At 44.8% G+C, this 25,662-nt stretch overlaps 1 protein-coding gene across 1 annotated transcript; it reads right to left on the bottom strand.

The window, feature by feature from the left end:
- Positions 1-10,494: 10,494 nt before the first annotated feature.
- PIN4 (peptidylprolyl cis/trans isomerase, NIMA-interacting 4) lies at positions 10,495-25,087 on the bottom strand. Its single transcript, XM_083159102.1, has 4 exons — positions 24,910-25,087; positions 20,464-20,531; positions 17,408-17,527; positions 10,495-10,679 (listed from the first exon to the last, which is right to left on the bottom strand). The coding sequence occupies exons 1-4, from the start codon at positions 24,944-24,946 to the stop codon at positions 10,521-10,523; spliced, it is 384 nt and encodes a 127-aa protein (XP_083015228.1). The 5' UTR covers positions 24,947-25,087; the 3' UTR covers positions 10,495-10,520.
- Positions 25,088-25,662: the final 575 nt, after the last annotated feature.

Below are 25,662 nucleotides of genomic sequence, written 5' to 3'. Positions count from 1 at the left end.
CAACCGGCCGTCCCGTCTGAATGGATACAATTGTATCCATTAATAACTACTGTGTGCGGCACGGCGTTTGGTCGTGTGTGGTTTCTACGCCCGGCAGGAGCCACTTCAGGGCTTGGGCCTGCGCGCTTCCATGTGCGCACATCACCAAAAATCAACATCAGTTTATAAAAAACAAGTTCCTCGCACATACGCAGCAATTCTGACACTGACAGATTAACATTAAGACATACCACAATAGAGTGCATCTATCTAAAAATATGAACACATCCAGCATATGTATCAACCAAATGGGGGCAACATTTCCCCACACTGACTACATTCCAAAGCTATTACCATTGTTTTATCAGAGCTCTGTATGTGCAGCCAAAACTAACATTGTAAACATGTGGTTCTCAGACTTGTTCCTCAGAGGTCAGGCAGGTCCGAACCCTTTCCATTCTGACTGATTGCAGACTTGGTAGTGCTCATGCTAATATTATTAATAATATCATCACTTATATGCCGAAACATAATTATTGTTGCTTAGAATAAAAGTACATATAGTTTGCTAAATGAACCACTGTACTTTAAACATATCAAGAAAATTGTTCCAAAATAACAAATACATATATTTTACATGCATGTGTAAAATTCTGGTGGGGTCTTCCTTAGCTATTGGAGGTGTATGCAGAGCCAGACCTAGGGATAGGCAAATGCCTAGCAGCATACCTTCAAGCATAGAGCCAACTCAGCTTGACAGTGGGCAGCAGTGGTAAGCGGGGATGTAATGCGGATGCTGCTGGCACCTCTTTCTTCCTACCGCATTTGGAGCTCTCATCAGGCAGCAACTCATAAAGCCAGGGTCAGGCCTAGAAGGTTTAGAGGTATAGCTCCGCCTACTCTAATAAGGGGTGGGGCTCAGTAATTGGATTATAGCTCTGGCATTTGAAATCTAACAAGTCCCCACTCACTACAAATGTTGCACTCTGTTGTGGAACTGCTTACAGTATAGATCCTGCTCAGAGGGAGAAGGCAATCAGGCTCCTCCCACTCTTCATGTTATTAAATGCAGTAAGGAGCCGAGACTGGACAGAGATGCAGTGTCTGACTGAAGTCCTGAGCAGTGGCGTAACAATGGCACTGCAGCTTGGGGAGCCGGTAATATGGGGGCACATGGTCTCTGCAGATTTCAATGGGTCTGGCTGTCCGTATGGAATCTGCTGAAAAGGTCCCTCTACAAATGGGTGCCACCTCAGAGGAGACAGATGCTAGAGGCCCAAATGGACAGATGGATAAGTGCTAGAAGTCCTACTGGGTAGCGTATATCACTGCCCAAAAGTTTTGTTGGATTCCAGGCGGCTATATATATATTGCCCCTGGCAACAAGCAAAATAAAAACCACTGGCAATAAATAAGACATCCCTGGAAACGAGCACAAACCTCCTGGCTACAAGCATATAACCCATGGCAGTGAGCATGAAACACCTGGCAATAACCATTCAGGAAAGGACATTTATTTCACATAAGATGTTGCTATGGTAAACCAATCAGATCCTGGGGAAGATGTACTTCGCCTTGAAAGGTGATAAAGTGGAGAGTGATAAACCCACACCCAATCAGCCCCCAAAAGTAATTTTTTTACAGCATGTGGCATCACAGTTGGGAGTCGATTGGCTGGTGGTTTATCACTCTCCATTGTATCACTTTTGAAGCTATCTGGCCCACTATCAATTATCTTTTAAAAGGTGCTAAATAAATAAGAAGATTCTAATTGGTTGTCCATAGCAACATCACATGTGAAAAAGAACTCCCATCTTAGTAAATTTCCCCATAGAATGAAACTGTCCTAAACTGCCAGAGAGGACTCTTCAGAGTCTGGGACTTGTTGAGTTAGTGGGTGGATACATGCATTACTGGTGGACATGTGTATCTGCTTGGACGGGCAGAATGCCAAGGTCAGCTAGAGGAGAGACAAGCTGTGCAGATTGGAAAACAGGAAAGTGTTGGCAATCTGGATTTTAAGACAGTCAGGGCCAATTTAACAGCGTTATAAGCCCTCAGGGAAAAGGAGGTCAGTGGGGCCACTACCTACACAACCACTCCCTTTTTTAACACTTTTCCCTCCATTATGCAGCTTTTCCTCCCCTTCTCTTACCTTTTTTTTTTTTTTTTTTTTGAATATACATTTTTATTGATTTTACAGGAAGGAGAACAAATATTGTGCAAATTGTGCACCAATACTTATTGTAACAACATGGTTTCAATAAAAGATTGTCAAACATTGCGTGTGTACATTATACTTGAGCAGAAGGAGATCTGGGTTAAACAATTGATCAGTAAGCTCGTACCGGAGCAGAAATAAGTCATTGTCCGATCTCTGACTTCTTATTTGTGTTATGTTACACAATTATAACAGTTTTTACGTTAACCTTGTATATGAACTTAAGTATGTTTGCAAATAAATAATTTCCTAAATCCTGTTAGAACAGAGGGGGGGGGGGGGGTGCTGAAATAGAGCAGTAAATATTGGCTGTAAGAATGATGAAAGGAAGAGAGGAAAAGAGAGTTACAGGAAAGAGGGAAAAGTTGAGAGAGGGAGGAAGATAAAGAGAGATGGGTGATGGGGGGGTGGTGACCAGAATTTCTTGACAAATTAGCCTTCCGCGGATCCCTGGGTGCCCTCGGCCCTCCACTCAACCTCAATTAAGTCTATGGCTGTTTGTTTTATTTTGTTATACTTATGTTTGGCTTAGCGTTATGTCCAAAGTTTTTAGTTCGCCTCCAGGCACGCTGGATAGTTCTCTATCCTCTTTAATCAGAAGCGGATCTAGTAGTGTTATAATTGACATGTGCCGATGTACGCAATAATGACCAATTTTGATGGTCTGAGAAGTGGTAGATCTTATCTTGTGTGTTTACGTCTAGGGCTTGAATATATAGACCCCATTTGTTTCGGAATTTCTTATCCCCTGTGAAGGCATTTCCTGAAAGGTATTTCCTATCATAGTACATTTGCTCTAATAACATCTTTTGTAATTCTCCCACTGAGGGTGCGGTTCTATCAATCCATCTTTTGAGAATCAGTTTTTTGGCTATCGTAAATATAATAGTGAGCATAGGAAAAAGTTCTTTGATTTTTTTCTCATCTGCCCAGACCGAGAAGTTAATACATAGGCATGCTTTCGCTTGTGGTGTTAGATGTATTTGAAAAGTGGAGTTTACAAAGGCGATAACTTTATTCCAAAAGCGTCTAATTTTAAAACAGTCCCAGAAGGAATGATAAAATGAGGCTCCTTTCCCTCTGCATTTTGGACAACTCCCATCCTCCTCTGGAATAAAGTGTGCTCTGATATTTGGTGGCAAGTATGCTCTATGGAGGGTTCTGAAATGTACCTCCTGTAAATATGCAGAGTGAAGGATACGCATGGTGGACTCATAGGTCTCTGTCAGATCCTCCGCTCCCGTAATCTCCTTAACATCGCGGTGCCATCTGTCTGCATTTGGTCTCATTAGTATTATGGCTGGCTCGTTGACTAGAATCGTGTATATGTGTTTTAATTTGTGTGGGTATGTTTCCCAATGTTTAATGATTTTTAGAATAGGACAAGGGGCTGGTTGTGTTTTGCAGTGATATTTTAGTGATTGTACATAATGTCGTGTTTGTAGGTAGACATAGAAGTGAGAGTTTGGTAGATTAAATGTTTCCTTCAGATCGGCAAAAGAGGTTATGTCACCCCCTGGATCAAAAATTTGATTTGCCGAATGCAAGCCTTTTTCTCGCCAGTGGTGAAGAATTGGGTTTTGCAGTGAGGGTGTGAATGCTGGGCTGGGTTCCCCCATAGATGAACATATAATGTACTGTTTCTCTCCCTTTTTACTTTTTTGTGAAGTTTAACCCAGCTGATATAAGTGTCGTGAAATAATGGATGATGTAAAATATCAGGAGGTATTAGTCTTTTTTCGGCATGTAGCAGTGCATTAGGCGAGTAAGGGAAGAATATCTCTTGATCTAACAAGGGATCAGTGAATTTACTGTGCCCCAAAATCCATTCTATGGCGTTCCTTGCCAATATTGCCATAGAGTAGGCCATTATGTCGGGAAGACCCGCTCCCCCTTCTTCCTTGGTTAGCGTGAGTCTCGAATTCGCTATCTTGGGTTTTTTCCCTTGCCATAGAAAGTGAGTCATAGCTTTTTTTAATTTTTGATTATCAGAGATTGAAATACTAAAAGGAAGTAGCTGCATAACATATAGTATTTTTGGGAATATGATGGATTTTAATATAGCTATTCTGCCTAGTAATGATACCGGGAGGTTCATCCAACCCTCTAGTTTTGCGATAATGGCCGTGATTGTTTTTGTATAGTTTAGTGTGTATATGTCTGAGACTAGTTTTGATATTAGTATCCCTAAATATTTGAAATGGTTTTGTGTTATTTTAAGGGATGTGCTAGAGGTCAGGGTAAGGAGGTCTGCCGATGATATATTAATAGGAAGTAACTCCGATTTTGTAACATTAATTTTATAGCCCGCAATGTTCCCGAAAGAACGTATAAGCCTAAAAATTTCTGATATTGAGTTAAGTGGGTCTGATATGAATAAAAGCATATCATCAGCAAACAAGGCGATTTTTAGCTCTTGCTTGCCTATCGTTATCCCTTTATAAATTTGTGAATTTCTGAGGAGCATTGCTAGGGGTTCTAGTGCTATGGCAAACAGTAAGGGTGATAACGGGCATCCTTGCCTAGTCCCTTTCTGTATCATGAATGGATCAGAGAGTAGGCCATTGCATGAAATTCGTGTCTGGGGGCAATGATATAATATTTTTATTGTGTTTATAAATTGATCGGGAAAATTAAATTTTTGAAGGGTATTATATAGATGGGGCCATTCTATAAAATCAAAGGCCTTCTCTGCGTCAAGTGAGAGGATCGCTATTTGTTTTAGGGGGGTGATTTTTTGGGCTGTGGTTAGGGCGGCAATGATTTTTCTAACATTAACTACCGAATGCCTGCCAGAGATGAACCCTGTCTGATCCGGGTGAATGATATGTGTCATTATGGGTTTTAGTCTATCTGCTACAATTGTGGCCAGAATTTTATAATCTAAATTGAGCAGGGATATCGGCCGATAGGAGCCTGGTTGGGCCAGGTCCCTATCAGGTTTGGGAAGGATTTTTAAAATGGCAGAATTAAAGTGCAGCGGTGGGGGGCTTGAGGATATAATATCAAAGGCAGTAGCTAGGATCGGTGAGAGTGTAGGGGCCATAAGTTTATAAAATTCCCCACAATACCCGTCAGGTCCGGGGGCTTTGCTCATTTTTAGACGTCGTATGACGGCAGACACCTCTTCTGTTGTTATTTCTTTCTTTAATGTATCTATCATATTTGAATTTAAAGATGGGAAATTACAATCATCCCATTCAGTGGGTGGGGTACCTTGAGTTAGTGGTGGTGTATTTAGATCTGAGTTTGTATTAGTGTGGGAGGAGTATAGTGCCTCATAAAAGCTTTGCATTGTTTGTGCTATTTGTTCATTGGTGTTTGTTAGTGATCCGTCAGGTTTACGTAGGGGTAAAACTATGGTTGGTTTGCGTGTGCCTTTCATTAAGTTGGATAGCAATTTGCCGGTTTTGTTGCCGAATCTGTGGAACTTATAATGTACCGAGAATAGGTATCTGTCTCCCATGTCTGTCATATATTCGTTGAAGTGAGTTTTAGCTAAATGGAATTCGTTTTTGTGCGTTGGTGTGGGGGACTTCTTGTATTTTTGATATGCAGTGGTCAGTGTTTGTTGTAGTGACAGATATTTCTTTGTATAGTTCCTATTGGAAGCGGCGGTGAAAGATTATAATGTACCGAGAATAGGTATCTGTCTCCCATGTCTGTCATATATTCGTTGAAGTGAGTTTTAGCTAAATGGAATTCGTTTTTGTGCGTTGGTGTGGGGGACTTCTTGTATTTTTGATATGCAGTGGTCAGTGTTTGTTGTAGTGACAGATATTTCTTTGTATAGTTCCTATTGGAAGCGGCGGTGAAAGATATCACAGCGCCTCTCAAAACTGGTTTTAGGGCCATCCAAAACATAGCTGGTTTGATTTGCGCGGTCTCCTTGTTATTATCGCTGTAGTTTTTTATCTCTGTCTCTAGGAGTTTCTTAAATGTGTTCGATTTGCAGAATCTAGCTGGGAATTTCCAAATTTTACTAACATTTGTCTTTTCTGTGACTTGAAGTGTGGTCATCACCATTGCGTGGTCTGAGATGGATATCGGTGCTATAGAAGAATGTGTGGATTGTGGAAAAAGGGAGTGGGAAACAAAAATATAGTCAATGCGGGAAAAAGTCCCGTGTGCAGATGAGAGACACGTGAAGTCTCTTTCTATGGGATGTTGTGCTCTCCACACATCAATCACTTGAAGGGTGTCCGTGAATAATGGCATGTCTATTTTTGGAGCTGGAGGGGGGTTTACTCTAGTGTGCGATCTGTCTAAAGTTGGCGAGGTTATTAGATTAAAATCACCTCCTATTATAAGGTTTTCTCCTATGTAAGGAGTGAGTGTTGCTATTAGTGATTGCATGAATTGTTTTGAATAAGGTGTTGGTGCATATACGTTTGCCAGTGTATACTTTTTGCCAGCGATGCAGACAGAGGCCACCACGTACCTGCCATTTTCATCAGATATTGTATCAGAGGTTTCCAGAGGGAGATTGCGTTTTGCCAAAATGACTACTCCTCTTTTTTTTTATGAGAAGGAGGACGAGGCCACCACCATCCAGCCAAGCATCTGCATCTTTAAGGTCTCGGTCTGGGTCAGATGGGTCTCCTGTAAAAAAGCTAGGTCAATTTTGTTTTTATTTAAGTACATCAGCACCTTTCTGCGCTTTGCCGGAGAGTTTATGCCCCCAATATTCCAGGAGCATATATTTAAATCATGCATAGTTTTTAACGTGTAAGAGGTAGAGGGGGAGTGAGGGGACCGTTGGCCCCAGGGTAAGCCGCTTACCGGAAGGTCGTCTCGGTCTCTTCAGTATAAATTCTGAGTCATCTGGGGAGCAAGGGCGGGGATTGGGCAACATAAGAGAAGGGAGAGGAGAGAGAGGAAAGAAGAGGGAAATAGAAGAAAGTGAAGAAAATAACTTCCATAAATGGAAGTCTGAATTTTGTGACCCTAGGGTCGAGCCCCATAGGGTAGGACTTCCGTACATAACATATAACATAATGTAACCCGCTGACCACATCATACACATCGGCTATCATCTCAGCCTACCCGTCACCCCAAAATCTTTAGGATTAATTTTGTTTACACTAACAAGCTTATGTTAAGCATCAAACAATAATTATGCCCATTTAACTTCTCTGAGCCATTTGAATTCTGTTAGTAATCCTTGGAAGCCGGGGTGACTATTGAATGGTGGGTGGAAGGAGGGGGAGGGGGAGGGGGGGGGGGGGGAGGGAGGGCAGCAGTCTATGTTTTTCTTAGACAGATCTTGCTTCAAAAGGCTGCGAGTTGATTCCAAATGACGTGTCCCGTTTATAATCTACATTCATGCATTTCAGGGTGCAGTGTCTGTAATATCAACTGTGGCTTCTTTGGCAAGTTCCCTGACATATGCTGCAGCATCTTTAGGGTTGGTGAAGTCTTTGTAGGAGCTGCCATCGTATATTCTCATTTTTGCTGGGTACAAGAGCCCAAATCTACGGCCCTCTGTTGCCAGTTGAGAGCAGAGGGGGGAGAAGGCCTTTCTGGCTTTTGATAATTCAGCCGAGTAGTCCTGGAATATGTGGAGCCTGTTGCCTTCCCACGTGAGGTCTTTTATTTTCCTGGAGGCAGACCAGATTTCTACCTTGTGCAGGTAATTAAGGACTCGGAATAACGTGACACGAGGGCGGGGTCTGGAGGGTGTCGGTGGTGGGCCTACCCTGTGGACCCTCTCAATTACCAGGTCTTGGCATGCTGCTTCAATATGTAATAGTGAGGGTAGGGTAACACGCACAAAATGATCCAGGGCAGGACCCTTGACCGATTCAGGCAGGCCCACCAAACGGATATTCTGTCTTCGCGACCTGTTTTCAAGGTCCTCTACTCTGTTCCAGAGTTGATAATTTTCAGTGTCTAGCCGCTTTATATTGCGCTGCATGTCTGAGACCTCATGTGTGACAGCGCCAAGTTGGTTCTCAGTTAATGAGACCCTCGGTGTTAACTGCTGCATTTGGCTTGTTATGTCTGCCACTGCTTTAGAAAGCAGCGGTGTCATGGCTGCCTGTATGGCTTCAATCACCTCTTTATATGTGACTGGTGCATCTGGTCCCTTACTCACGTAAGCGGTGGGTTCGCCATCTCCTCCTGCTGCCTTTTTTGGTGCTGGCAGCTCTCGTTCTTCACTGTCAGCAGGCGCCCTTCTCCTCTCCTGCCGCTGCTGCTGGGGCTGTGTGGCCGCGTGCTGGGGCTGAGTGGTCGCGTGCTGCGGCTGCTGGGAGCGCTGTGACGTCTGCGTGCCCTGCGGGTTATGGTACCGATCCATCTTCCCTTCTGTGCAGCGGGTGTTAGGAGGAAGGTAAGCGGCGGTGTTTGGAGGCTTAATAGCCTTGTAACGCTGGTTTGGGGTGAGGCGGGAGACGGAGCTGAAGCACGGAGCTCCTCACTCCATTAAGCCGGAAGCGGAAGTCCCCTTCTCTTACCTTTATGTTGCCTTATTTCTTCTGATTTCTTCTCTTCTGTCTTCTCCGGTGCAGTGGTGGCTACTCGATCAGTGCTCCTCACGGATAATGTCAGATGTGATATCATCATACCCGACAATCACTGTGTCCACTGGAGGTGGTGGACAGGCATGGCTAATGGTATCCCTGTAAGCAAAATTTTACTTTTGATTTGCCTTGACATAGGCTGCTCCAGGGCCACTATAATTGTGTGGCCCCCGGGTAGTAGCCCAACAAGCCCAGTGTAAAAGATGGCCCTGCCCTCAGTGGATTGTCACAACCCCCTGCCTTGGCTGACACATTGCTGCAATCGGAGCTCAGCTCCTTGCTGGTATCGGGGTTTATTCAATAAGGCTCTCTAAAGTAAAATCTTGCTCTATTGGGCAAAACCATGTGCACTGCAAGTGTTATGTTGTTTCTGTGCAGGGTAAATAATGTCTGCTTTATTTTAACACTGCAATTTAGATTTAATTTGAGATCCTTACTGAATAACACCCCTCATTCTGAGCTTTCTGCTCACTCAGGCAGGTACATGTTGCTGCAGGGGAGGGGGCTGATATCTGGGAATCAAAGCTGCTGCTGTTAAGCATAGCCTCCCCTTTTACCCACTAGTACTTTGCTTCACAGTGGCTGGCCTCTCCCCTGGGACCAGCCACCAAGGAGCGCAGAAAAACATTATACAAGTTGAGTATCCCTTATCCAAAATACTTGGGATCAGGAGCATTTTGGATAAGGGATTATTCCAGATTTTGGAATCATTTCTACTCACATGGTTTCAGAGGTGTCCCGTGGCATCCGCAGTGTCCATCTCCTGAGCATTCCTGGCCCAATGATGCATTTTGTGGATGCGTAGGTGACGTCATGTATCATTAGAACCGAGAATGCCTCTGAATATGGACACCGTGGATCAAGTATATATAAAAAACAAAACATATATAAGTACGGAGGTTTAGAAAAAAAACCTGGAAATTCTGAAACACACTATACTGGTTGCCAGCCGTACCTTAGGGAGGACTTTTGGAACAATACCTACCAACCAAACACTTTGATTACAAACCTCCAACAGCACCCAGAGGATCCTCCACCTGTGGGAAACGGACTTCTCATTGCGGTGCTGGTTATATACTTTTATATCCATCACAACGGTCCCCAGACTTGTCATTACCACATTTCAAGTTTATGCATTTTTATAATTATACTATTAAAATAGTGTTTTATCATCTATCAATTCACTTGTTGCTGTAACTTTTGTTGTGGGCGCTGCTTCCTTGTTTTTGTCCTTACTCACTTTTGGAATCTGACTAATCTCTATAGCAGCTGCTTTATTACTAACTTTTAACATGTCTTTTTGAATTTCATGGATATCGGCAAATTTGTTTGTGTGCTTATTAAACTAATTGTAAAATCAGTCCAATTGTATAAAAACTATTTTTTTTGTCTTTGAGTGTTGCCCAATTTTTATTTTTGTTCCCCCACTTTCCAGGACAAACTACCCTGGATTTAAGCAGCTGCTGGTAAAGGAAGCTCCTTTCATAGTGCCACCACCAATCCCCTTTGGAAATGTTTTTGTTTATTAATTGATTATACTTTGTATATAGATATATATATTAACAAATATTTAGGATTTGTTTATGATCTGTATAGCTGTTTATTCCCATTAAAGACACCACACACACACAAACTGCTTAAAATACTTATCTTGTGTAATAAAAGCAGTACTAATAGAGCACACTATGCTGAAAGGGGACACTGGAGGTCAGATGTCATCTGGAACAATAGTAAATCAAATCCATTTGCAATTTATTTAGAAATTAGAAATGAAATGGAAGTTCTTTTATTTATTTTTATTTCCTTCCTTCTACCATGATTATGTGATATCCAAATTTTGTTTTAACAGGGGGATCAGTGTAAACTGGTTTGTCCATAGTGCTTACAGGGAGAGCAAAAGCAGCTTCTTGGAAAGGTCCAACCATAGAGCCTCTTGTCATCCAGCCCAAATCTCCCTGGAGAAACATAAGCATGTGAATTCAATTAAATGTATGACTTTTGTAAACACACCTAGCACCAATTTAATTTGTTGCTGGAAACTTTACCGCTGGATAACATTACACATTTGAGGTGCCCATAGACTGCTGCGATGTCTCCCAGCAGTGTACGAACACCCGATACCCCGCGAGCCGTACGGAACCAACAATTTGTTGTGACGGATTGCATGTGTCCCTGCAGCAGGTCCGACCACCCCACACAGGTCTGATACGCATGGGACCACAAATCGGACCTGAGGGGGCATCAAACTGACCTAATTTGGGCCGTTTTGACAGTCCGATTCGTTGGAATCAGCCCAGTGAATGGGGACCTTTACAGTGTGGTAATATCTGCATGCGTGCTCCAAAAAATTACACTATTCAGTTAGAAAATGAATATCCTGTAATATGGCGCTAGATGCTTTAAGTGTGGAAATATTGCCGTGTACCATAAAAAAGTGTCAAACAACATGGCTAACAGTATGGAAAGCTCTTAGTAGCCATAATGAAAGGATTTAGGGCAAGTAAAATGGGTCAAATGTTGTGTTAGAAAACAAATTGTTAAAAAACACAGAGGCATTTTTAAAAAAAAATATGTATTTGACCCTACTTCACACCTGCACAAAGCAGTATTTTAATTGAAAAGAAAAAAAACTGCGTTTGGCTGTGTTACCACTGCTAACTGAATTTGGGCCTTGAAGAAAAGGGGGATTTTGTAAGAACTTACCGTTCGAACCCCTTTCTCCAGTCCGGTGACACAGCTCCACAATGGGATGTAGTAGGGTCCGCCAGGAGCCAGGCACTTATGCTTCAATTCTTTGGGAGCAGGCTCCTCCCTCTGCATCCCATCATGCTTCAGTTCAACTTCAAGAGCACACTATGATACATAACTCAGAACATTGCCTGAACACTTTATATGTAACATAACAGAACCATAACATGACAACACATGAACGGTACACTTAACTGAGCGTAAGGGAGGGATCGCTGTGTCACCGGACTGGACTCAGAGAAAGGGGTTCGAACGGTAAGTTCTTACAAAAATCCCCTTTTCTCTTTCGTCCAGTCCGGTGACACAGCTCCACAATGGGACGTTCACGAGCCGGTCCTTTGGGAGGGTACGCTCAGACCAACAGTTCTCATCACTGCCCGTCCGAATGAAGCGTCCTCTGACGCGAACTCATGAAATCTGTAAAATTTGGTAAAGGTATGAACAGAGGACCAGGTGGCAGCCCTACACAACTGCTCCGCCGTAGCCCCATGGTGCACCGCCCAGGAAGAAGCAACCGACCTGGTGGTATGTGCATTTATCCGAGACGGAACCGGTCTACCTGCTTTACGGTAGGCAAAGGCAATAGTAGATCTCAACCAGCGAGCGATGGTCTGCTTAGAAGCAGGCCACCCAACCTTATGCACATCATATAGCACCAAGAGTAAATCCGATTTTCGAATGTCCTTTACCCTCTCAATGTAGATTCGCAAGGCACGAACCACATCCAATCTCTTCAGTTTGTCCCTATTTTTAACCCCGTCTGGGGGAGAAAACACTGGGAGTACAATGTCTTGGTTTAAATGAAAAGATGACACTACCTTAGGTAGGAATTTTGGCACTGTTCGCATCACAGCCCTGTCATCGTGAAAAACCAAAAAAGGTGACTTGCAAGACAAGGCACCCAACTCAGACACTCGTCTGGCTGATGCAATTGCCAACAAAAAAGTGAGCTTCCACGTCACAAACTTTAGCTCCGCAGATCTTAGCGGCTCAAAAGGAGGATTCTGTAACATAGATAAGACCAAAGATAAGTCCCAAGGCGCCACCGGCTGCCTATAAGGCGGTTTAAGCCTAGCAACCCCTTGTAAAAAGGTTTGAACCTCAGGTAGCAAAGCTACTCTCTTTTGAAAGAATATAGATAAGGCCGAAAGCTGCACCTTTAAGGATTGCAGACTAAGGCCTGATGAAAAACCATCCTGCAAAAAATTTAAAAGTCTTGACAATTTGAATCTGGAAGTGTGAAGCTTCTGCCTCTCACACCATCTAATGTATATCTTCCAGACCCGATGGTAATGTGCCACAGAGACCGGCTTACGGGCCCTCAGCATGGTCTGTATAACCTCATCAGAAAACCCCTTTTTCTTCCATAAGGAGGTTTCATAAGCCATGCTGTCAAATTGAGACGACCTGGGTCCTTGTGAAGAAACGGCCCCTGGCCTAACAGGTCCTGACGATGAGGAAGCCACCAGGAATCCTTCGACAACCTCAGTACATCGGAGTACCATGACCTCCTGGGCCAGTTTGGCGCAATTAGAATTGCCCGTACTCCCTGATTCTTTATGTTCTTCAATACTCTCGGCAACATGGGAAATGGATGAAAAATGTACACCATCTGGTAGTCCCACCGAACTGTCATGGCGTCTACCGCCCACGCTGCAGGATCCCTCACCCATGAGCACAACCTCTGAACCTGACGGTTCATTCTTGTCGCCATCAGGTCTATGTCTGGCAGACCCCATCGATTCACAATCTCCTGAAAAACCTCTTGATGGAGAGTCCATTCTCCTTCCCGAAGCGACTCCCTGCTGAGAAAGTCTGCTTCCACATTCCTGACGCCTGGAATAAATATCGCCGACAATGCTGGAACGTTGGTTTCTGCCCAACTGAAGATTTTGGAAACTTCCGCCATCGCCATCTTGCTGCGTGTCCCGCCTTGATGGTTCAAATAAGCCACTGTCGTAGCATTGTCCGATTGTATTCTCAGTAGGGATCTCCTCAGAAAATCTTCCGCCTGAATTAATGCATTCAAGACTGCCCTCAGCTCCAGAATGTTTATAGGCAGTTTGGACTCTTCCTTCGACCAAAGGCCCTGAAGCCTCAGGTGAAGAACTACTGCCCCCCAGCCCCTCAAACTGGCGTCGGTCGTTAAGACCAACAAATCCCAGGGCCTGAGAGATCTCCCCAGCTGCAAACTTTCCACATCCGTCCACCATAGGAGAGATTCCCTGGACTCCAGTGACAGGGATAAAACTTCCTGTTTCATCGTCTTGGCATTTCCGGACCAACAGGACAGGATGTTCCATTGGAAAATCCTGGAATGGAATCTGGCGAACTGGAGAGTTTCGAAAGTTGCCACCATCTTCCCTAGCAACCTTACTCCCTGCCACACCGACGGAGCCGGTGCTTGTAGGATCTCCAACACCATCAGCCGAATCTCCACAGCTTTGGATTCTGGGAGAAAGACCCTGTGAAGGTGTGTGTGTCTATGATCACCCCCAAAAATTTCAAAGTCTGCGTTGGTGTCAAATGGGACTTGGGTAGATTCAAGATCCCGCCCTGACTTTTCAAAAACTGTGTTGCCACCTCCAGGTGGACCTGTAACAACTCTGCCGACTCTGCTTTCAAAAGCAGATCATCCAGGTAAGGGATAACAATTATCACCTGCAGTCTGAGAGCTGCAGCCATGGTGGACATCACCTTGGTGAACACTCTCGGGGCCGTGGCAAGCCCAAACGGGAGTGCTTGGAACTGCCAATGTCTTCCCCCAATTGCAAACCGGAGTAAAGACTGGAAATCTCTGTGGATCGGGACATGGAGATAAGCATCTTGAATGTCCACTGATGCCAAGAACTCCCCTGGCTCTATGCTCAACAGCACCGACCTCAGGGATTCCATGCGGAAGTGATCCACCCAAAGATGAACATTCAAAGACTTTAAATTTAGAATAGGCCTGAATGACCCGTCTGGTTTGGGCACTAAGAAAAGGATCGAATAAAAACCTTTTCCTATCTCCCATCGAGGAACCGGTATAACTACCCCCTTCTTCTCGAGAGATAAAGCAGCTCCCAGAAGCGAAGATCTGAGAGACGCGGTCCTTGGTAAAGGAGTGGGAAGAAATCTGTGAGGGGGTGGACCCCTGAGATTTATTTGATATCCTTCTGAAACAATGGAGAGTACCCACGGATCTTCCGTGGCTACCCTCCAACTGTCCTGAAATTGCAGTAGGCGACCCCCTACTCTGATCCCAGAACAGGGAGTCCCCGCCCCGTCATGCAGAGGGCTTGTCTCCCCCCTTGGCGGCATGTTTCTTTGTAAAAGCGCCAAACTTTGACTTGGTCGCTCTACCTCTGCCGGCTTGGAATCTTCCACGCCCTGACTGACCTCTGCCAGTTGCTCCCCCTCGAAAGGAAGGACGAAAGGACGGTTTAAAGGCTCCAAATTTAGAGCCAGAGGATTTAGAGGTGGTGGGACGAAAAGTACTATTACCCCCAGTAGCCTGTTTGATGATCTCATCCAATTCCGACCCAAATAAAAGCTCACCTTTAAAAGGTATAGTTTCCAGTGACTTTTTAGATTCACTATCCGCCTCCCAGGCCTTTAACCAGAGAGCTCTTCTGGCAGTAACAGAAGTGACGGATACTTTGGACGCCATTTTGGCACCCTCCTCGCTAGCTTCACATATATATTCCACAGCACACCTCAACTTTTCTGCCACAGAAAAAGCTTCCACATCATGCTGGAGATGACTACCCAAAGTCTCTGCCCACTTGATCATGGCTTTTGCCACCCTGGCCGAAGCAATAATGGGGCGCATAGTGAAACCAACACCTTCAAAAACTGCCTTCAGACAGCCTTCAACCTTCTTATCAACTTGATCTTTAAAGGCCGCGCCACCCTGCACTGGCAGCGCAGTAGCCTTGGATAATCTGGCCACAGAAGAATCCACCAGAGGAACCTTCTCCCATACCTTGATATGATCCTCAGGCATGGGGTACATGTTTGCATATTTTTTTGACATTAACAGTCTTTTTTCTGGAGACTTGCCATCCTCCCCTAATAAAGCAACCATGCCTTTATCCGAGGGAAAGGACACTGGATCCTTACGGCTCCTTTTAAACACACACTGCGCAGCAGCCTTTTCCTCAGCAGGCAAATCCAGAGCCTGTTTTACAGCCAGAATCAAATCTTCAATACCAGAGCTGAAGAATCTGATTCCTCTCCCTGTGACCAACACAAATCATCCTCATCTACTCCACCATCATCTGTGTCAGCAGCTAATGGAGGTACCATAGAAGACCCCTATCTCAACATCACCTCATCAGATACCTTTGTAACTTGCTCCAAAAGAGAAGACATCTTATGCACACCCTGTGCAGTGTCCTGTATAGCCTGCAGCAAGACAGGGTCTCCCTGTGCAGGGGTAATAGATCCCTGAGATGAGGGAATAGGTCCCGGAGATCCCACCAAAGATCCCTTTTGCCTATTTAAAGCCTCTGTTAAAGCCTTAACAGACCGTCCCAAAGCCACAGCCCACGCTAGCTCAGCTCCTTCAGGACTCTGGGTCCGTGACCCACAGGGCACAGCTTCACAGGAAGGGCACAATTCCCCCTGGTCCAACTGTTCACATGATAAATTTACATTACATCTCTTGCAATGGTAAAACATCTCATTCGCTCCCTCCCAGCAACAGAACTGCACTCGTCCGCCATGTTAATATCAGAATAAAACACTGCTAAACGTTCAGGCAAAGTCACAGAGTAATGCACCAGTGTACTTATCTGTGTGTTCTGTTGCCAGCGATCAGTGGGGGAAGCGTTTGTCAGGAGAGACTTCTGAGCAGGATCTCTGTCTTTCAGCTCCGCAGCAAGCACAGAAATGGCGCCAGTAAATCATGGAAGAGACCAAGTCTCCCTTCCAGTGAGGGTAGCTGATGTCTTTTGGCGCCAAACCTCACACACAGGTGCTCCCACTATGCCTCTCCCCTCCCGTAACTCCCCCTCTAGGGACCACTTGGAGTTGCCCAGAAACGCTGGGCGTCCTGTAAGAAACCTCAACTTCCCTGGGGGATTTCAGTTTCCAAACTCTTAAAGATGGCGGCCGCCATCGCTGAGAGACCCGTCCGCAAGATCCCCTTCTAGGCAAGGCGCCCAGAGCCCAGGACAAACCTCCGTTTGAGCGGAGGTAAGCGCTGTGCCGAGTGTGCATTCCTCCGGCGAATGCCCTCCTCTGCACACAGAACACTGACAGGACGCGCTTCTGTCAGTGTCCTGCTGCGCTCTCAGCGTGTATTGACTTCAGCCAGAAGTCACACGCTGGCAAAACCTGCCACTAAGTCTAATGTTAAAAAAAAACAATAAAAACCTAGTCTAACTAATAAAAATCCAAAGAAAAAAAGTGTGGCTGCAGCGCAGCCACTCAGCATTGCACCCACTCCTGTGGGCACCTAAACGAAGCATGATGGGATGCAGAGGAAGGAGCCTGCTCCCAAAGAATTGAAGCATAGGTGCCTGGCTCCTGGCGGACCCTACTACATCCCATTGTGGAGCTGTGTCACCGGACTGGACGAAAGAGAAATAAATATTTTAGAGAAAAAAATATAGGAAAAAAATTTATGGTATTTCTGCGCATATGCAAACCCCTACTGCAAATGGCCTTGGTGAGTTGAGAGCTCAGCCTCAGAGTGGTAGCTGTAAGTGGCAGAATCAATTATAAGAGGACGGATCACGTTGTCTAACATGGTTCTTACCTCTGATTCTTTAGTTCTATTGTTCTGGAGACTAAACAAGTTATCATTTGCCAATGCGCTACAATAAAACATCTGCTTGTGTGAATCCATGCTATTCTTACGTACTGCTAAATTTCTCATATATAAAAGAAACTTCATATTCCTACCAAATCTATGTAAACAGTTCAGGAGACAGTGTAATCAACTTACCCCTTGCCTAGCCTTGTCCTCGCTGTACTGTGTGGCCACTTCACTAAATCGCATTCCAGATTTTATTTTTTCCATGGCTTCCATAACCTTCCCATGTTTTTCACAAAGGATGTGTCTCACCTGACAAGCAAAGTAAATGAATACAATTGTTCTACTTACGGTAAATGCTGCACTTTATTCTAGTTTCACAGAAGTAACTCCCCCAGATGATAATGGAGTGTAAAGTGGAGAAAGGACCAATGAGGTATAAAGAAGGAAAGTGCTTAAGGTCACTGGTGAAAACTCAGGAAGATGCCTGTTTATCTCTGCTTTATATTGACATAGCAGGCAAAAGTCCCAGAGGGCACTCCCCACTGAATAACCACCCTCCCCTCAGTCGTATCCCCTTGTCATGAAAACACATCCCCTTGCATGTCCCGCTGGCAGAGAAATTATTCCATAGTCGCCAACCATCAAATGATTTCTTCAGGCCACGCAAATATGTCAGTGGAGACTGATTTATATTTGCAGCCATTCCGTCGAAGACAGGGTGGGCAGCTGACGTCAGCTGCCTGCCACCGGCACACCTCCTCCTGCCCGCAGCCCCATGGGAACACCCAGCATTTTCATGGGAACACCCATGAAACACTGGGAATTCCCATGGGGGACACCCGTGACTGTCGCTTCACGCCCCTCCCGCACTGTCCCATGCAAACAGCCCAGCAAAATTGTAACATTGACAGTGGACTTGCACTTGCGCACAAAAGACTGTGTGCATGCGCAGTCCATCAACCATTAGAACGGGGTTGAATTCGGTCCCGTCCGAATAGACTAGAATGCAGGCTGCTCAAAATTTCCTGCAAGTCTGTCTGTATTTATCAAACGAAGTCAAAATCAGGTGGTTTTGCCACAAAAACGAAATACTTTGGAAATACAGGTGGACTTGCAGGAAATCCCGAAGAGCCTGCACCTTGTAGACTATTACATTTTGCCATCATCTATTTTGTATGCTTGGACATTTTTAGAAACTAATTCGAAATGTATTTTAATTTTCATTATTCCCTGCTCTCTCACATTTGTTTACCATGTTCTAATGACACAATTAAGGCAGAAAGGATTGGTGGTGTGTACACACTTGTACAATGTGCATGATATTTTGACTATATAGTCAAAATCTCATCTGGATCTCATGCAGATTGTATGGGTTTTAACCCTTGCGATCCCGATGCGCGCTCCCGTATCGCAGCCAGAAAGTCTTGGCTGTATAGACTATATAGTGCAGATCTGCACTATATGTATGCAGATAGTCTAAATTGTATACATAGTCTAAAGCTTGCCATACATCAGAAAGATCAATCTTAAGATCGATTGCACTCATGATTGTGTACAATTTCCCTTGAAATCCCCAGCAGTCCTTGGTGGTTTTTGGACACACAATCTACACACAATCCATCATACAATCAGTCATACAATCCATCTGCTGCATGATTTTGTACACAAGATGTGCACACAATCTGCATACAATCCACCATACAATCCATCTTATGATGGATTGTATGATTGTGTACACAAGATGTGCACACAATCTGCATACAATCCATCTTACAATCAATTGAGATTGTATGATTGGGTACAATATCTTTCTGATGTATGGCCAGCTTAAATCTCATCTGGATCTCATGCAGATTGTACAAGTGTGTACACAGCATTAATTGTACAAGTGTGTACACACCTTTAAGGCCCCCATACATTAGGCCGACTTGTCCTAGGGACAAGTTGGACCCAATTTACCTGCGAGCCGCCCGGCAGCTCCCCGGGAGGCTCACATACAATTTGGCACTTGATGTGCCATTTTTTACATGGGATAAATCGCATGCGATTTATCCCATGTTAAAAAAAACCCGGGGAGCTGCAGGGCGGTAAGGAGTAGTGGGGGCGGGCAGCGGCAGTAGTGGGGGCGGGCAGCGGCGGCGGGCAGCGGCGGCGGGCAGCGGCGGCTGCGGTGGTGGGGGCGGCCAGCGGTGGTGGGGGCGGGTGCGGTGAGCGCTGCTGACCTGGCCGGGCAGTGTACTTACTTACATAGCAGCAGCGGGGACGGGCAGCGCAGTGGCGGCTATTATATTTTGAAAATACTTGTCAAATGACCGGCCGCTCTCTGATTGGCCGGAGAGCTCTCAGCCAATCAGAGAGCGGCCGGTCATTTGACAAGTGCCGAAATCGGATGAAATCGGACCAAAATCGCATAGTGTATGGGGGCCTTTACTCTCTCGAATGACATACCTCCAAACTTTTAAAATCTCTTCCCAGGACTCTGTGCACATGCCCTTTCATGCTTAGGACATTTTCACGCCCTTGTTTCTCATCATGTAGGGGGCTTGCCCAGTGGTCCTGGAGCTGCAGGGCACCCTCCATCCTCACCCAGCTCAGTGTGAAAGACACATGCATGCACTCCTAATCCATTCATCACCACTCCGATATGTGAAGGGGATACGGTCGTTTGGTCGACCTAAAGATGGTCGACACCACTAGGTCAACATACTGCAAGGTCGACAGTTCGTTAAATGGACACAAGCAGTAGGTCGACATGGTCTAGGTTGACAGTCAAATGGTCGACATGGGGTTTTTCACTGTTTTTTAGAGCCGACAGGTGGTATTTCATACCCTGCCATCCACTAGGGTGCGTTGGGAAAATAAAATAGAGTGCTGAGCGCAGCGAGCCATGCGAGGGGACGTCGTGCACTTAAAACTGTGTCCATGTCTACTGTGTCGACATTCTGGTAAAAAAAACCAGTGAAAAACCCCATGTCGACCTAGACCATGTCGACCTAATGCTTGTGTTGACCTAAAGACCTGTCGACCTGGACCCTTGTCAACCTTGCATTATGTTGACCATCTTTAGGTCGACCATACAAACCATACTTATGTGGAGACACTATAACATATTGCACCATCAACCTTCACCAGACCCGCAAGTGAGATGGTGGTACTGTCCCATTGAAATCAGACTCGTTATGGGATTATAACATTACTGAGTGACAAGCAGTATGTTCTATGACATAAACTCAGAACAGCTTTACCTTGACAGAAGTGCCACCTTTTGGTGTTTGAGCCTTTTTTTCGGGGACGTCATTTCCAGCAGCTCCACCTAAGCAAAAGAAGGAAAATGAAATAGAACAACGCATGGGACATTAGTTAATAATTTAATTAATAAAACCTTCTTCATGCTCAATCTCCTAAAAAGGCCTAATGTGTGGTGATACTTATAACATTTAAAGAAACAAGACTAATCTGTACATATAGGCCCTTATACTGGTTGACTCAAAAGGCTGCATGTATCACTCCCCTGCATGAACATGGGGGGGGGGGGGGTGAACCTGAATAAGGCCCATAATCCTTAATAATAATTTCCCTATTGGGCCAGCATTATTACAAATACTACAGACACTTTTTTTCTTTTTCACCATGTAAGGGGAAGTTACACTACTAGGAATTATTCAAATAGATTTACTTTTTCAAATGAATTTTACAAGGGAAATCTATATATACGGGAGATTCCTTACAACAAAACTACACACATAAATATTCTGCCCAATGAGGATTTAGGTTTAAAAATAAGTGACATAACGTGCATAATACATAATAGCCATTGCTATTACCAATTTCAAGTTAAACAAGAGATACATCATGGGCCAACATTCGATAGTAGCAGCCCATATGATTAGTGCAACAAGTTTTGACTATCACCTGCTCCCATGAAATAAAATTATTCAGACTGTCAAAAATGCCTTGTGCCTGGGGGCTTGGCCGGGCAAGGAAATAGACGGAGGGTGAGTGAGCTCTGCTAAAACCCTGCTAAATATCATGCCTACATGATCCTGGGGGACCCCTCACCCTCTCACCGTCACCCCTAAAGGTCCCCTGCACCTCTTGAGCTCCCTGGCAGCCATGTGCGGGCGCCAGGTGACCGGGATCGGCTCCCTGGCCTGTGCCGGACAGACGGATCCTGTGCGGGCACCATCTTGGTATGATCCCCGCGTCAGGCAGCTCCGTCTTCAGCCTTGGCCGGCTGCCAGCAACAGCGGCGATAACCATTAGAGGAGCCGCTGCCACTGCCATCTCCCTCCTGCAGGGATAGAGGGGTGGCCGGGGGGACCTCACGGAGGGGAGCGGCACCTGCTCCGGCTGCACTGCCGGTGTGAGACGCGATTCTGAGTAGTACAGCGCACTAGTACCCTGTCATCAGTCTTAGACGGGGTGACTGTGGCTACACAGCCTGCATCCTGTCACCTGCATCTACTTTGCTTCCCCCTGTAATACATTAAGTGGTGCTGCAATATTAAGCTTTGACATCCCCTTTACGAGGCTGACTTTATCATACTGGGGGCTGGATCTCTTAATTTGCCTGACGATCCCCACTATCTGCTGTACCTAATTGATACCTACACTGTTTTGGCGGTGAGTGGTGTGCTAGCCACCACTTCATACTGCGGTCATGTCTGGCTCACTATACCAAATAATTGAGGCCATTAATACCTCCACACAGAGGATCATTGCCTTAATTGGAAGCATAGATACTATTTCTTCAAATCCTACATTTGCGCTTCATGAAACATCTACATCTGAGCTCTCTGTGGACCTATCCTGCCAGGCGACATCATCCCCTACTATATCCGGTACTGTACCAGCTCCTGATTATGGGGACTCCTTGCAAATCCGTCCTACGACCCCAGCGGCGGTGTTGAAGTTTAAAAAACCCTAACATACCTACTTCTTCTATCCTTGGCTGGAAGAGTTACTACTGGAATCATTGTCCAAGTATTACAGCCACCTTTGTGTGTATCCCGGGGTGTACAAAGAAGGAACAGCTACCTACATGGCTCTGCTTGGGAAGAGGCCTATGGTGTATGACGGCGGGACTGTTCTCCTTATAGCTATATGTGGAGGAAAGTTTGGCAGGACTTCTTGTTTCACGCTCCTGTACTCTGCCTGGTTTATCCACGAGACGCTGGGAATAAACACCCTATTGTCATTTCACCTATAACACACGGTCTTGAGGACTGGCCGGACGGATGATCTATTCTAAGCTATATTGTCTCCTGAGATATCTCTTCCACTGTTCCTACCTATTTTCCTTTAGTAATACCATTTCCATTTCTTCAGTAATACTGTTTTTTACATATACATACATCCTGTTTTTGCTCCAGTCATAGGTATTTTCAATGTATATTCTGTGACTTTATATCATATATTCGGTTCGACGAATGCTATTGAAAATGATGGTGGAGGAGTTTTGTACTTTGGTCCATTTACACATAGGGGCTGTGGTTTGGGATCCAAGTACGCATTAGTTGGGGGTGGGTTGTACAGGGTGGGGGGTTATAGGGGTGGTTTGTTTTGGGCATTTTGGGGGGGCTCAGTTAGTTTTAACTCTTATATTTCCTGTTTGGCTGGACACCTGTATGTGCAACGATCTTTCCTCCCAGCATAATGTTTTTCCATTTTCTGTTCTTAGTGGGTATTATACTGACAGACTATATTTCTCTACTTGCTACAGCCTTGTCGTATTTTAATGTGACATACTACCTTGATTATATGTGCGTTATATATCTGCTCTTCTCTAGGGCCCAGATGGCGCCTTTGGGCACTGGAAGATTAAATATCCTGTAATGTACCACTTTTGCTTGGAACGTTAACATTCAATATATTTTTATCTCCGTATAATATTTTACTGTCAATAATATTCTGATTATTTCTCACCCTACATCTGTTGTCTTAATATATGTGATGGACCTGGTGGTCATGTCTGTTACACTCCTTGTTCATATCAGGAGTTTTGTTTATTACATCTCAAAACATTTCAATAAAAAGCACTGAATTAAAAAAAAAATGCCTCGTGCCTTGCTAGAGATGCTTGAAAGTCAATTGAATTTCACCAATTTAAAATGTATGAACATGTTAATGATAAACAAGCCCCTTTTTGAGGTTAAGACAGGGAGTGGCTTCCTACATGAAGCCAGCTTTTTGCTTATTGCAGCCTGGACTGGCAGTCCCAGAGGGAGAAAAAAAACCTCCCAAAGGGACTGCCTTTGCGAGCAACTGTCAGGTACAATTTCCAATGGGAAGTTACTGCCAGTCACAGTGTGTAGCCAGTGCAGTCTCACAGACTACATCTGGCCTCACTGACACGGAGCTGGGATGCAGATTTTACCTGGTAAAATTTATACATAGGTAAAATCCTCCACTAGTTACCGATATCGTTCAGTAGTGTTCATTCTAGCACTCGCCAACTTTGAAAACCCATGCAGTTCATCTTCCCTGCCTGGGGTGTCACTGTCTGCTGTAGTGCTTCTAGCACAGTGTGGTCTGAATATCAGCACTGATATGCAAAACAAGACCTGTGCTAGAAACACCACAGCAGACAGCGACACCCCAGGCAGGGAACAGGAACTGCATGGTTTTCAAAGATGGCGGGTGCTAGAAGGAACACTAGTTCAGTGACGTCACAGGGTCCACGGCTGTGTATTGTCAGATTGAGCTGCATTTTGTCATACGTATATGTTGTCTAAGATGGATATGTATATATGTATGTAAATTTGAAGGCAAAGAGACTCCTCCAGCCTAGATTACCAACCCTTCCACCTGCCCGATTGCTTATGTAGTACTTGCATTTGCTGACTGCACATTAAACAGGGCACAATTATAGGTAAGCATAAATGTATATATATGTAGGGAAGCCAATCTTGGGGCATTTTTTCAGTCCCGAGATTGAAAAATGCTCAATTCCATGATTCCCGGGATTGATTTCCCTGATACAAAAACCAATCCCGAGATCCGCCACCCTGTATGTGTATATAGGATGTCCGTTTGGCTGTTTCAAGGCAACAAAATAGAACCCTCTTTTAAGCACTTTACAGTACTCTGTAAAGGTTTTGCCCATGCGCGGTCATACAGCAGAAGTGTGTACAAACAGGACTTTTTTGCAAATTGAATTCTGTAGCTGCAATGGTCACCAAGTGCCAAGCTAGATCGTCTGATGGTGGGATTCCGCTGTCCATCTCTATTGAGCAGTCTAGATTTAGCTATGATGTTGACCAATAAGGCAAGTCAAATATTTCATGTTTATACCTGATGAAAGATCTTTGCTGATTGGTTGCAGGAACTTGCAGCATATATGCATAAGCATACAACATGACCCTCTCCAAGAGGGACACATTGCTCTGCTTCTGCACTTTCCTCCTAAATTATAATTGCCATCACCTGTGTTGAAGCACCTTTCTAAGCAATTTACCTCCTCAACATAGGTGATGGTAATCATACAGTAAGAAGGAAGTCCAGGAGCAGAGCATTGTCCTGGAGAGGGTCATGTTGGGAGGTATGCGATAGTCCGGCTGAATGCTGCATACATCTATTGAACGCCCTAATCCGACGGTTTTTATTGATCACTTATATATGTTCACCCATACTGTACATAAATTATACTACACGCAATTACACAGACATGTACGGGACACTCAGCTGCTTGCCTTTTGCTCCTTTGCCACCTTTTCCTTTCGGCGGCATGGGTCTACTCCTGCTCTATGTATTCTTCTCCGTACAAGGCAAAGAAGACGGGCTTCCGTACAGTCGCAGATGTGACGTCATCATAAAGTGCCCGTCTTGTAGCTGTAGACGTCCACCGCCAGGAAATTAGCTGCTGTCGCAGTTCTTCCCACGTTTGTATATTGTAGCCTATGAAAGGAATTGCTTTTCGGGCCATGCGACATTCATAGTATGGTGGATGAAAAATATTGTTATTTTATAAATACAAATGATGGTGAACTAAGAGAAGGGAATGAGCCTGTCCGTATATAATTGCTCTTACAAAATGAGTGCAAATAGCAGCTGGCACAAACGTAAAAGTGTCCACTTCTGAGTATATGAACACTTCCCTACCTGTAGGGACGTATAGTTTGGTATGTTGTGGCAGCACATGGATTCACAATGTCGCTTCCTTGGGCTCTCATGAACTATGCTTGCTGACTGTTATTCAGTTTTCATGAAGTAACTGTTAGCTGCCTGTGTTTAAATAGCTGCAATACAGGGAAATATTATAGCCCTGTATGTCCCTAGCATATTACAGTGGACACATGATACAGCTAATGCCACCCTGACATGGTGCTTTTACTTGCGGCAAACCCTCATATTCAACGGCGTCGTTACGAGGCTGAAGTTGGCTTCTTATTCGGCCAGCTTCTTATTCGAGCTCCAGCTTCTTATTCGAGCTCCAGCTTCTTATT

This window comes from Crinia signifera, chromosome 9 (genome assembly GCF_055691185.1).
Source record: "Crinia signifera chromosome 9, ASM5569118v1, whole genome shotgun sequence".
Lineage (NCBI taxonomy): Eukaryota > Metazoa > Chordata > Amphibia > Anura > Myobatrachidae > Crinia > Crinia signifera.
This window is presented reverse-complemented; position numbering and strand designations above follow the sequence as displayed.